General features: G+C 36.6%; 1 protein-coding gene across 1 annotated transcript; it reads right to left on the bottom strand.

Annotated features, from left to right (window-relative positions):
- Positions 1-215: 215 nt before the first annotated feature.
- Positions 216-9,843, bottom strand: LOC128862870 (zinc finger protein swm). Its single transcript, XM_054101652.1, has 6 exons — positions 9,736-9,843; positions 9,134-9,390; positions 8,706-9,075; positions 6,143-8,644; positions 2,357-2,485; positions 216-982 (listed from the first exon to the last, which is right to left on the bottom strand). The coding sequence occupies exons 2-6, from the start codon at positions 9,190-9,192 to the stop codon at positions 743-745; spliced, it is 3,300 nt and encodes a 1,099-aa protein (XP_053957627.1). The 5' UTR covers positions 9,193-9,390; positions 9,736-9,843; the 3' UTR covers positions 216-742.
- Positions 9,844-14,184: the final 4,341 nt, after the last annotated feature.

Here is a 14,184-nt window from a genome sequence, read left to right as displayed (position 1 = left end):
TACCACTATTAGCTATTTAATAAACATATCAAAGATGTAATCACCTTTTTATATTTATTTCAAAGTTTTAATTCTTTAAGATTTTTTATTTTAGAATAATTCAACATAAGATCCTTAACTAATCAAGTAGCATGAAAAATAGTAAATTAAAAGAAATTTAGTGTATTTCCATTTATATTTCAGATCTTTTGTATTTTTATCACTACCGCATACTCAAGTCTGTAAATATATATTTATTTATATGTATGTAAAAGTGTGACTCCTTGCCTATAACTTTAATATATATTACATATTTTATTTTTTATATGGTAGATAAATCTAATAAGCAACAGTGGTATTTATAAACTTTATATTATACATATGCCCGTTGCTATTTTTACTTTAAATTTGATTTTAATTTAAATGTTCTTCCCATTTTGGTTTTAAATTAATGCTCTAGTAGTTTGTTAACGCGCATCATAGCGAAGCGTATACGTTTTTGCAATCTTCCAAATACAAAAGCCCTGTAATGATCAGTGATATTTCATTACAATATTTTTAACGCTGCGCTACGATATGCGCCACCGAAACAGATGAGTAAAGGTGTTGCAATGTAAGTATGTTAGTTGTAACCATAAATCAGGCAATTAATTTATCAAGTGCCAAATTTTACTTATTTTGGTTAGGATGTGTTTGCGTCACATACTTAACTAAAATATACACTAAAGCAATAGCGAACTATGGTCTTCGCATTGTTTCGCGATCAGCGTCGCCACGAGCGATCCTCAGATTCCTCATCCTCCTCTTCATCTTCCAGCCGGAGTTCGGGCAATGTTTCTCCAGTGATCTCCAAATCGCTACTTTGTTTGTCACTAGTATTGAGAGTTGTGGCCAATTTGGTAGTATCCGGAGCATTCGACTTTCCATCTTTCTTAGACGACTTATCAGTCATCAAGCCACCAGAAGTTGCTGATGTTGTGTATACAATCGGAGCCCAGGATATCTGTTTAATGAATATAATTTGTTCAAATTAGTTCGCTTAGATCGTAGTCATGTATATTTTTCTAAAATAGATGTTTCTATTGAAGAAACATTAGTTTCAGTAAACATAGTTATAAAAAAATATTTATACATTATATAATATTACAAGTTTTGAACTCAAATCACACACATATCACGGTCTTAAATTTATGAACGATGATGTTTCCCAAATGTCTCCCAATTTTACATATATCGATTATTTCAGTGGGATTTCCTATGACATTCAGGCATGTGTGATTCCGGTTATATCTCGACAATTTCGAGCCGAATTTTTCATTGTATGGTATGTTATATATTGGCATACCATAAACAACCAAACGATTTTGTTAACATATCTCGAAATTGTAATCCGTTCGAAGGTAAGCGCTTTTCCAGGTGCCAAATGACACCGCTAGATCACCAGGCCGAGGCGAACGTAAAGTATTTTTATCTTGCACCGAGCCAGTCAACGAAAATTTTTGAATTAACTTTTTTATTCAGGGCTCGGTTGGATGATTTAAGAGCCAAAAATACCCACAATGTTTTTTAATCGTTTTGACAGGCTTGCAGAAAGTTTGTTTTCCATCCCAGAAATAAGGGTGCAAAATATCATTTGCCTCATCGTGTGTTAAGTCCATAGTAAAGCCCATTAAATTTCGTTCATTTATCAAATACACAGTTTTTACTGATGGCCAATAAAAATAAGTAAATCTCATCTCACTAAAATAATGCTTGAATAACTTCCGCGTCTACTGTGGCTGTGTGGGAATTCTAATTTGGTTAAAGGATCTTTCAAAAGACGCGCCTAAATGCTGTTTTAAAACAAAACATATAAGAATTTAGATTCTTCCATGTTGCACTATTTTTATTCATCATGCGGCTCTTAATAATTGTCGAAAAATTACATAATTTAAATGAGCGATGTTGAAAGTTGTTCAGCAACACTTTGCGCTACAGCAGCAATATTCTCAATAGAACGTCCAGCTTTTGTTTTACCAATTCAGTTTCTTAAAATTGTTTCACCAGCCTTTGAATTCTCGACTCATTCGGACGATTATTTTCCTAAAAAAAAAATCACGAATTTTGCGATATATTGGTCTTAAAGATCGACCATTTTCATAATAAGTTCGAATAATTTTAAAGCGTTGTTCTATCGTTTAAAATTGTACATTTGGCCATTTGACAAATGTCAAAGATGACATTAAAAAAGGTACCCTCTGGGATTTATTTACTACCGACATCTAGGCGTCATTTTTGAAAGACCCTTTACTTTTATATAAATGTGCCTATGTATATATATATATATGTATATGCATGTATAAAATGCATGAAAATATGTATTTAAACACTTGCTTACTTGTAAACGTTTATCTTTAAAAACTTTTCCTCGCAATACGGCTTGCTCTGCATTTATCCGAGTAGCATAAGACAATATGAGTTGGGGTATTTCTTTGTCCATATCGTGTTTGATTATCTCTCCGAAATTCTAAAAAACAAATAGTATATTATTATATAAAAATATAAGCATCCATTCGATAATTATTCTCACAAAATTGTATGATTAAAAATATACACAGTTACTTCCCTTTTGCATATTCTTATGCAAAAATTTAATTAGTCGGCAAATTAGAGGGATTTCTGCGATAAGATAACTCCTGGTGCCATCAATTCATTATCTATGCTCAGCTCACTGTTCCTGCTGGGGTGCTACCGAACGAACAACAATAGGCACTTGCTGGAGACTAAGTTGTATCCTATGCTCGTCAGAAGGTTAACTTTCTGACGAGATCCAGACATACGTATACATACATAAAAACCACTGGATCCCATAGTACGTTCTAGATATTGGGACAGGTTACACTGCTAATTATCTAGAATTGGGCCAACATACTTAAGAAATGCTCGGCATTTAAAGACATCCCGCATGGCATTAAGCAAGTCTTCACTTGTCCACTTAACTCCACTTCCCCTCTGGTCCCACCCTGTCAAAACATCATGATTCCTGGACTTACACAAAATTCAACGAGAGTCATTCGCCAGCTTTTTGAACTATTGCAACCCGAACAATTTTATTGGTGTACAACAGAGAACTGCACCGGCTCAGTGTAAAACATTCATACGCTTCGCTTGAACAAAAAAACAGGCCTTTTCGTTCAAATGATCGAACTTGTTCAAATAAGTTATTGTCATTGTTTATTTCAGCTCAATCAAATCATGTGCTGCGTTTTAGCTCTCCGATGTTATCACCAATCGTCTTCATACAGCCGTTTCGGGTATTTGCTCGTTCGGCTATACATTCATTTTTTGAGCAAGAATAAAAGGGCTATAGAGCCAAATGAGCCGGTTTGAACACGTATGATCCCGCATGAGTTTTTGCTTGTAACTAACGATAGCAAAGTAAAAGCAAAATTTTAAAGCAAAAACACTATATTTTCATATTTGTTTTTTTTTCTTAAAACTTTTAATAAAACACGAAAGAAAATAATGTAAATAAGGAAACATTGCTGAAACCAACTAATCCTTTCAAATATGAAACGCAATTTACAGCGTACATTGTACGCCAACGCTCGTTTGCTCGAACATGTGCTATTTACAATAATGACAATTACTTCTTTGAGCAAGTTTGATCGTTTGAACGCAAAGGCCGATGCTAATTTCATTCAATGCTGCTTTTTGTTCAATGATTAGATTTGAGCCGAAGACATTAGATCATACGTGTTGACTGAGCTGAACTACGCGTTCGCCTGCATGAGCTGACTGCACTTGACCAAATATTTTGGTTCAATTGACTGAATGTGAGCAAGAAATTTAGCGTATGAACAACTCAAGAAAACAGTGAGCCATGCAGGTCTCTGGTGTACAATCACTACCAATAGTAGACGAAGAGCTTCAGTTGCCTCGGGGACCTGCGTTACCCTGGCCCCTTTCCGCTCTGCAATGATTCGGTTCAACTTCTTCATAGCCAGATTTGACCCAGACATACTCCAACATATGCACGACATTTGAAAGTGCCCTGCATGGCACTAACCCAACTTTTGCAAGCCCTCTTAAACCCACCCATCTAAAAGCCCTCTCATTTTGACTCCACCTATTCGAAGTAGCCTACCATTAGATACGACAGACTGCAACAACAACAACGGCAACCAAACGCCGTGCTGCCAAGAACACGCTAAGCACCATTGCCATATCGCCCTATATCTTTGTTTCCCCAGTGACTCTTAAAGCATTACCACTGTTGTTATTGTTCTAACAGCATAAAATTTCTCCTAACATATACGGGAAATGCTACTCAAGTGGCAGTCCTTGGCTGGATATAAATTTGGTTCGTTTCGGTAACGTACTCGTAGAACCGACTGCCGTGGGAACATTACCACTCGCGCCGATTTCTTGGGAAAACCGTTAGATGAGATACTCGACCACTATTGAGGACTTCACCCTACTCAGTTGGGACCTGTTACAACAACAACAGTGTAAGAACAATAACTGCCAAGAACTAGGTGTAATAATAAAATGCCAAAATGGTAAATTGATTAATTGATTAATGAATTTGATCGGCATAACAAAAAAATACTGGAACATAAACATGCCGAAATATAGATGATGACGCGAACACATTAAACACTTAGGGAAATAGCATGGCAGCTACGGAACTAAAAAAAATAATCAATCTAAAAAGACACACCAATGCTAACGCCCTGAGTGACTTAAATAACAGCAAAAAATAAGGGCAAGCAGGAGGTATAGATACAATGTGGTAAAGTACCATACTAATTAAAGATGAAATAAATGTAGATATAAAATGTAACGAAATGTTTAAAACCAAGAAAGCAATTGGATGTGATCAAATTTCCGCCATTCCGCCGACAGTCAGTTCTACGTTATTGGAACTATTTGGGATTAAGGCCGAAAATTTAGGGGAATTGTTTATGCTGTTACAACAATCACAAGCAAATTTTAGTAAAAATCTTGAGACTGCTTGATATCAGTGCTAATGAGGATATTCAACCACAACTTCCGAAGTTAACGCTGAAATTATTAATGTAAATTAATGCAAGCAGTAGTATGCATGATGTATTTACAGCCGGCGACAAACTACAAACATTTTGACCAATCTTAATTTTTTTGTCTATTATTTTTGTGTAAATCTTCAACTCATTGTATAACAAAAACCACATATACAAAGCCAATACAAAAATTTAAAAAATCCCTCTATCCACTTTTCAAGTTAGTTTCACGGGTTTTAACTATCGTTTTTAGAAAGATTTTTTAGGTCGCAGTTTTATATCTCATTATATTTCAGAATAGTGATATGAAGGTTGAGGTTATGATATAATGTGCCAAGTGGGCAACTTTTAATAAACAGAACTGACGCTGTGGGATGAACCAAACTTAATGTTACAGTGCCTAAGGTATGCGCAAAATACACTTACGCAAAAGTAATGATTAAACAAAATTGTTATAAATGGTCAAAATGTTGATGTGCTATTATTGCGCCGCATGGGTGTGTATACGTATGTATATACGACTACGAAAAAGCGTTTGACAAAGTGAAAATTTATTTATATCAAAATATGATATTAAGTGCATGCTAAGGTACTGACATCAAAACTTATGGGTATCAAAAAATTACATATGACATGCAGATAATACAACTTTGACAAATAATCTACGATATCTCCAAAATATAGTACTCAAAGTAAAAACACATCGCAATAGCAGACTTAACATGAACATTGTTGAAAAAAAGTTATGAGACTGGAAGACTATGCGATTCTCACCATTAATAATGTAGCTGTTGAAAGAATAAAACAAATATTAACTATCTAGGGATATCACGGAATGGCGAATGAAATCATGGCCATAATCTACTATTGGCAAATAATCTATTACTAAATGGACTGAAAACTGGAGATTCTGCAAACAAGTTCAGCGAAGGATTCTGATCATAAACTGGACAGAAAAAATAACTTAAAGAATGCGAAATCTGCGAGATACTCAAAGAAACATAGTTCCATTTTGTGTCACATAATTCGAGGCGACAAGTTTCGAAGCACTGCATTCCCGATGTTCTTGGGCTAATTCTGCGCTAGTCTAGAAATTAAGTTTTCCTGCAAGTGAAGGAGTGGAATAAAAGTAAACTTACCTTAAAATGACCTAGCACAAGGTCAGACTCTTCACTTGTAAACCCTGTAACCACTATAGCTTTTGGTCGGCGATCAACACGTGTGGATACTTCAGGAAATGATGGGCGAGTTCGGGGATTTGTTCGGCTAGGCGGAAAGTGCGGCACTTTACCACCGACTGGTTGTGGATGAGCAGGTAATGCACCAACTGCTCCACTTCCAGGAACTATTCCAAGACTACGCTGCAGTTCTTCAAGGCGTTTCTGAATGACTGTTGTGTCATTTCCCTCTTGTTGTTGAGCAATCAACTCCAATTCAATGTCAAGCAATTCTTTCTTTTGCTGCTCTTTAGTCTTCTTTGTTGGAGGTGGATGTTGATTTTGTATTTGTGCTTGCATTTGTTCTTGTTCAGCGGCAATCTCTTTCCGTAATTTATCGATAGTCTCTTGCAATACTTTAATTGTTTCAAGAGTCTTAGTACGTTGAGGATCATTTTGTTCGCAGCGTTCCACCAACTCCAACGCCGATTTCATTTGTTTTACGTAACTCTGCAACAGTTCTTGTTTTCTTTTGCGAAGACCGTTGGCAAGTTGAACAACAGCTTTGGCTTGCTCTTCTTGCTTTTTACGTATAATGGCATTTGAAGCACCCGTAGAGTGACCACGTGTCACATTATTTTTTAACCGCAAAGATGTTGGTGGTACATGTGCAGCTGCTATTGGCGTGTTAACGCTTGTTAAGTTTGCTGTATCACTAACAGGTGAAGGATTCACTCCGTTTCCAGACGAACTTGTACCCTGATTTGAAACATTATCATTCGCAGTTTTAGCTGAATCAGCTGTCGGTGTCGGAACAGCCGGTACATTATTTAAATGGTATTGACTATTTTTTCGGGCATTGCCTAAGGATATAGGGGAGGCATCGTTAATTAATGCACCTACATCTTGACTGTGCCAAAATACTTTTATGAAGCGGTTATTAAGCACAGCCTCAGTACTGCGATAAGCAACGTTTGCTTCCGCATGTGTAGAAAATGTCACAATGGCTGCCTCCGGATCCCCATCATAAGATATCTGTATATTAACGATTTTTCCAAATTTTGCAAAATGATTATTAAGATGAGCGATTGTATTTAGACCTCGCGGTATCTTTCGCAGTTCCAAAGAACAGTTATTTTGAATACTAGGTAAACGCGGTCCAAGACGGCTGTTAAGCGGCAGTTTACGTTTCGTTGGTCCATCGGCTATTGCTACTGAGTCTTCCAAATCAAAACGACGCTTACCCTGTTGTATTTGACTTATATCACCACCTGGTGCGGTATTGCCTGCATCAACTACTGGTATTGGAATTAGTTCCCGCTGAAGTGGAGCTGTAACTGCAGATGTGTTGAAAGGAAAAGGGAGCATTGGCGTACCCACTCTGAAACCAGAGCCTGAATTAGAATTGCGGGTGTAGTCTGCGGTAATTTGTCCGGCGTTATTGCTTTGCTTATCTGCACCAGAGCCAACCTGCGGGAAACCCACCGTGGCAGAAACTCCAGGTACGGGCAATATTCCAGCTCCCCTCGCAACGCCGGTAAACGGATTTATGCCTGGGGCATTAACTCCACCTCCTACACCAGAACCACTTGTCATGAGTGATCCTGGCGAAACACCAACCATTGCTCCAGAGGTAGATCTCATCCATAAATCGGGTGCATCCGGATTGTATTCCGGAAGTGACATGCCTATTAACGCCGAATTATTGATATCTTCAAACACCACTGGATTAATACCGTGATCCCAAGGGCACGTCTCTCCTCTAACACAGTATCCTTTTTCATCGAAGTCACGACATCGTTGCCGCTTTTCGGGTTCATGTTGACCTTGTGAATGAAGATTATGGCGATCAGGGGATACCCGAAGACTTCGCGATATATTTGGAGATCCTTTAATTCTACTTCCACGTTCCAAAGATGGCGAGCGACTTCTGGAATTCGAACGATTTTGTCGATTTTTACGACCACCACCCTCTCCACCACTACCACCAAACCGAGGTGATCGGTCGTCTGTGCCCGTCATACTACCACTATTCCCAATTCGTCTGCGATCGTTACCACTTCCACCCCCACAACGACGTCTGTCATGGGATCCCACATGCCGTATATCAGTCGTAGGCGGAGATTTATTACGGAATTGACGTTGCATTTTTTCACGTTCATTTATTCGACGGTCACGAGAACGAGATCGCCGCGATATCCTTTCATTTGATCGTGATCGGGAACGTGACCGTGAACGAGACCGAAGCGAAGCACGACGTCTTCGACTCTCACGTGGTTGGTTCTCCTTATCAGCATTCGCTCTTAGTGGGGGACTTGCACTTCGAACATGATGACTGTTGGTGCCTGTGTATGAATGTTGTGTTTGCAAAGTGACTGAAGGAGTCTCACTCTTAATTGTCGCAGTATAATGGGCAAGGCGACCTGTAGCATCTGGTGTTTGATTATCGGGATCACAAGTGTTAACCACATCTTTGGTTTTATTCTGAATATTTTGGAAAAAATATATCACAAATGTTTAAAGTTTAATGATTTATATAACTTACGTCATCTATTGGTGGCGTTTGGACTTTTTCGGCAGCACAAATGGCATTCGGCAGGGTGTCTGAAGTTTTCACTGGCGGTTCATTACCATTTGATGTTTCTTGGGATAACCCTTTTGTTTCAAGCACTTCCGATACACCAAATTTTTCAACACAAGTGTCCTCAACCATTTTTGTGGTAGGAAGTAAAATGTTCGTAAAGTATTCCTCCGTGTTTATAGCATCAAATAGCCTCTCAACGAAAGGCTTTGTTTCCTCTCCTAAGAATACGTCAAGTTGCTCTATCATTAGTTTTTTAAGTTCCTTTTCGGGTTTATCCTTCTTCAACAATGCTAGAACGTAACGAGCTAGAGCCGAAGAGTCCGCATCGCATCTGTAAAATAGTTAAATATTATTTCATACTTGTATATTAAATACGCTCTAATACTAACAGAGGCTCCAGAACTACAACCAGCCAACTTTTAAGTGCCTCCTGGTTTTTTATTAGCATCTTTCTTGAATATCCACAATCCGTAATATTAATGAAATCCTTAGTTATCTGTAGCTTAAGGTATTTCGCCAATGAAGTACTTTTTTTAAATAAGTTCTTCCTTACTATTTTTGTAGATTAATTATTACAGTACTCCTTGTTAACGTTGGCTCCTGCAACTTGTGAACCCTTCTGGGTATTCAAAACTCGATATATATTCTGAAATTTAATATAATATAAATAACCACACTTGACAGATAATTTTTTTTAATAATATAAGTCTCAACACAAGATATCTCTGTGGGGTGTATGTTTCACTTCAACTGCCAGTCGCTGTATTCGTAGCTAGTACAAATTTTAGGCACGGAGATCAGCGAGTGAAAATTTTCTGGATTTTACTACTCGCTACTAAGTTATGGGAGAATACGGAAAACAGAATCAGAGCTCAGTCCGAAAGGAAACGGTATTTTGTTGAAAATAACTGGTTTTTTTAATAACTCTATAATCATGCATCTGATAACACAATTCAATTAGACTGCAGTTTATTATTAATAATTCTCCTACCAAATAGTAATCTCCTCGTTGTACACCGACTACACGAACGAATATAACAACGAATAGATATGAGTCGATACCAGCATGAAGAGCGAAATGCTCGATGCTTTTAACTTCGTTCAACATTATCGTCTCTTATAATATGTTTACATGTAAAAATTACTAAAGTCGATTACGTAGTGTCCACTTCGTGGGACGTGTACATGAGCATTAAATACACGTTAATGTCAGTTCATGGTCAAATTAGCGAAAAATTTAGTATAATGTAACCTGTTTTGAAAAAAGGTTTAAAGAGGCGGGTTAGAGGGGTGTATTCCCATCTTAAAACTGAAAACTGCACCCTCCGGAGGTTTATAAGTTGGCGTTGAAATAAAAACGAATTTCGTATGCAGAGATGTTGAGTGGAGGGTTGATTGTAAATCTGTATTATTTTTTGCTGTAATTTAAAATTGAGACACATTTCTGAAAATATAAACATACAAAAAAAAAGCGTTGAGGAGGAAATTTAAAATAAAAACAGTGCAATTGTCTGGATTATGTTATGCACGTATTTAACTCATCGAAGCTTAAAAACAATGCTATTAAAGGTATCGCAAAAGTAGTTAAAAACAAAGTAATTAAAAACCAAAAATTACGGTTTATAAGTATATTGTATTGCTTCGATCAGTTTTACAAACGGATCCTCATGCTTTTTATAAACAGATTTTCTCCACAAAAATTCGATTATCATGTCTGCAAAACAAATAGGGTAGTTGTAGTTGTCTTTATTAAGAAACTCGTTTCCTTTCAAAAACAAACTCCTCATCAGTCCAACTCCGGCTAGGCAATCCACATAATTTTTGCGTACAACTCCTTTCCGTGTTAAAACTATTTAACCCAAAATTAAAACGTCATATGTGTGTGTGTAGTAAGGAGGCACAATAACCCCCATCCCCATCATTAACCCTAAACTGGAATACTTCACTTTTGTTCATATTTTTGTTTTCATTAGCAGGCATCCGGCATTAATAATTCGAGTACAAGTATAAAAATAAGTAAAAAGTAGTAAGTAAGTATATTGTGTAATGTGCCAAACTATAGTGAAATTCCCGAGGGCACTTTGAAGGCAAAAAATTACGAAACTATTATTTCCCGAATAATTAAGAGTTACACAGATTGTTCCTTACAACCTCCCTAATATCTCCACCAAGTTTCATTAATTAAGACATTACAAGTTACATTATTGCTAATCCCAACCTCAAATTAGGATCTAAAACCAAATTTCGAAACCAACTTTTGACTTAAAGCTTACACAGACAGTTTTAGCTTTTTCATCAGCTTTAAAAACGATAAGCATGCTTAACCTCTCGCTCATTTACTCCAAGGCCTCGACGGAAGAGAAGGACTATGCTACCAAAGATTTATTTTATGATCGCATGGAACGTTCCTATGAGCGCTGGGTTTAACAACCGCGCTGTTAGTTCTGCCTTTCCGAAACTGGATAAAGAACCAAAGCGAATGGGTTTGGCGGTGAACGAAGACAAAGACAAGCACCTCCTGTCATCAAACAAACAATCGGCGCATTTAGGCGATTGAGTAATAAAGTCCTCTCTCGAGGAACAAAAGTAACACGCTATAAGGCTCGCATCATGCCCTTCCTAACGTTTGGCGCAGAAGCGGGGACGATGACAATATTCGATGAGGAGTGCCTTGGAGTATTTGAGAGAAAAATTCTGCGGAAGAGTTTTGAACCTTTGAACGCGACTGCTGATGGTAGCAGGGGAAAAGGAAGGCCTCCCCTACGTTGGAAAGATCAGGTGGAGAAGAACTTGACTTCACTTGGTGCGACCAACTGGCGCCGATTAACTCGACTGGCAAAGACAAAGAAACGACTGGTACTCTTTATTAAACTCGACCAAAATCGCGTAACTAATAATCGTGCCAATGAGTGAAAAATTCAAAATATCGTCAGGAGTAAAGCAAGGGTGCCTGCTTTCACCTTTGCTCTTTGCTCTTTACTTGAATGACCTGCACGACTGTTTGGAGTGGGGACTCTTTATAGATGAGTTAAATATCCGTTTGCTATTATATGCTGACGATATCGTCATATTGGCAGATGAGGTTTGTGCTCTTCAAAAAATGATAAGCAACTTAGAAAAATACTGCGAAAAGTGGAATATGCAAGTAAACTTATCTAAGTCAGCCATAATGATCTTTCGGAGAGGCGGTAGAATAGCAGAAAAAGAAAAGTGGTTTTTTCACGGCGAAGTTATACCAATAACGAAAGAATATAATTACTTGGGTGTAAAGCTAACATCAAAACTCAGTTTCAAGCAACATATAGAAAATAGAAATGTTCTAGCGAAAAATAGCATAAATGCAACTTGGTGCACATTCCTTAGTAAAAATAAAATTAAGTTGCAATCCAGAGTTATGCTGCTCAGGTATGGGGAAACTCGTTGTTTGAAGAAGTAGACAAAATTCAACTTTATTTTTTAAAAAGGGTACTTCATCTCCCGAGTAATACGCCATCTTATTGCATTCTCTTGGAGACAAATGTTCCAAGTTTTCATTTGTATACGCTGCAGCTTCACTTAAAATATATATTCAAAACGTTATTTGAATATGATGATAATAGATTGCCTCATATACTATCAAAAAAGATTTTAGAAAAACAGATATTTTGGGTTGAAGAAATTAGTAATCTAGCACAAAAGTTAAATATAACATGTAACTGGGGCACTTCAAATAAAAGAGAGTGCAATAGAAATATAATTTCAATAATAGAAAATCTTCATGATTCGAATATTCGAACTTTATGGGAAAGGGCACACCAAAGCACCCGATTATATAAGGAATTAGACCATAACAACGCCAGAAGCTATTTAAACGATAATACTGGAATCTATAAAATTATGTGGATTATGAAAGCCAGATGTGATTTAATATACTTGGGAAGCCAAAGGGATTTAAACTGCACTTTATGTAACTTAAATGAATTAGAAGACATCACACATTTTTTAGGAAAATGCCCGATACTTAAAAGAATTCGTCAAAGATTTTTTGGAAAATTTAGTTTAAACCGAGATGAAATCATAGACATTTTAAATGGTGTTGGCCCTTCTGGATATAATAATTTATTTAAGTTCATCACTGGTGCTATAGAATATAGAAAATTAATTTTAAGCGAATTCAATATATAGTACCATAGTAACATATGTAAAATGTAAGATTTTTTTTTTTTTCTTTTTTCTTCCGACAAACGACCTAGTGTCACTGTCGTACGTTCTAATGTTAATGATTAAAAATGAAATGTAAAAGTCGAACAATTAATAATAATAATAATAATAATAAATAATAATAATCGTGCCAATCAATAAGAAGAAGTACAAACAGAATAAGGTGACCGGCCGTCGAATTTGTACCGGTCAGCACTTCGCTCAATTACGCCTTGAAATTCGAGAGCCACTTTGGCATTCTAATGGCTGCAGTGATTAATCACTTTGCCAGATGGCTTGGGCTTTCCGTTCCCAGATAGCTCCATCCCGACTGTAGCTAATTAGAAGTTGGATATCAAGATTCAACATCCCACTCCACATCGCGTCAGGCTTGGATCCGGAATTCGAGAGTACACTATCAACATTTATCGCTAACCAGGTTGCATACGTTGCATGAGCTTGCATCCTTTTTTCATTGTAACTCATTTGCCTTAATTAAATAGAAAAATAAAGTCATACTCTAATACGAACTTCACGATTTTGATAGAAGCAAGTGCTTTACGTACTTATATACTCGTATACGACACAGTTTTGCGTTTGCGTTGTATACTGTAAAAGAAACGAATTCTGGTGAGGTCATTGTGGGAAGTCCAAGCTGTTACTGTTTCTAGCGGTTCTGGTTTGTCGTTACTTTTTGATAGAGAAGTCTCAAAGGGATTTTGAAGGGCATTCATTTAGCTCACATTTTTCACCAAAAGTTAACAGCAAGAGACTGAATTGCTTAAATTTAGCAGTTGAGTAGAATTCGTTTGTAGTAAGGAACAAAGAATGGTTTTGCTGTAGGCAAAAAGGTATTTCTTAATGTGATCATTAATAATATATTTAAATTTTTCTATTTACTTTTCATTTCATTTTAGTATAATTGAATTTATTCTATTTACCTTCCATTCATTTTTATATATTTGAGTTTTTTCTATTTACTTTCAATTTAATTTATACATCTTTCTTTTTTCATTTTTTTATGTATTCTTGTCCTACATGATAATCAAATTATTAGTAGAATTAAGCAAACGCAGCGCTAGCAGCAGAGGCTTTCAGCTTTTTTTTTTAATTATTTCACATAAAAGTATCATTGAAATCCAAGCCTTCTACATTCAAAAGTGGCTATTAGTATCGTTATTATCATTTCCTTGTGTAAACGTAAGGTTAGAGAGTGAATTACTTGACGTGGGAACATAGCTTAAAATTTGATTATGATATT

This window comes from Anastrepha ludens, chromosome 5 (assembly GCF_028408465.1).
Source record: "Anastrepha ludens isolate Willacy chromosome 5, idAnaLude1.1, whole genome shotgun sequence".
In the NCBI taxonomy this organism is placed as follows: domain Eukaryota; kingdom Metazoa; phylum Arthropoda; class Insecta; order Diptera; family Tephritidae; genus Anastrepha; species Anastrepha ludens.
The sequence above is the reverse complement of the archived record's forward strand: the minus strand, read 5'-3'. Positions and strand labels throughout refer to the sequence as shown.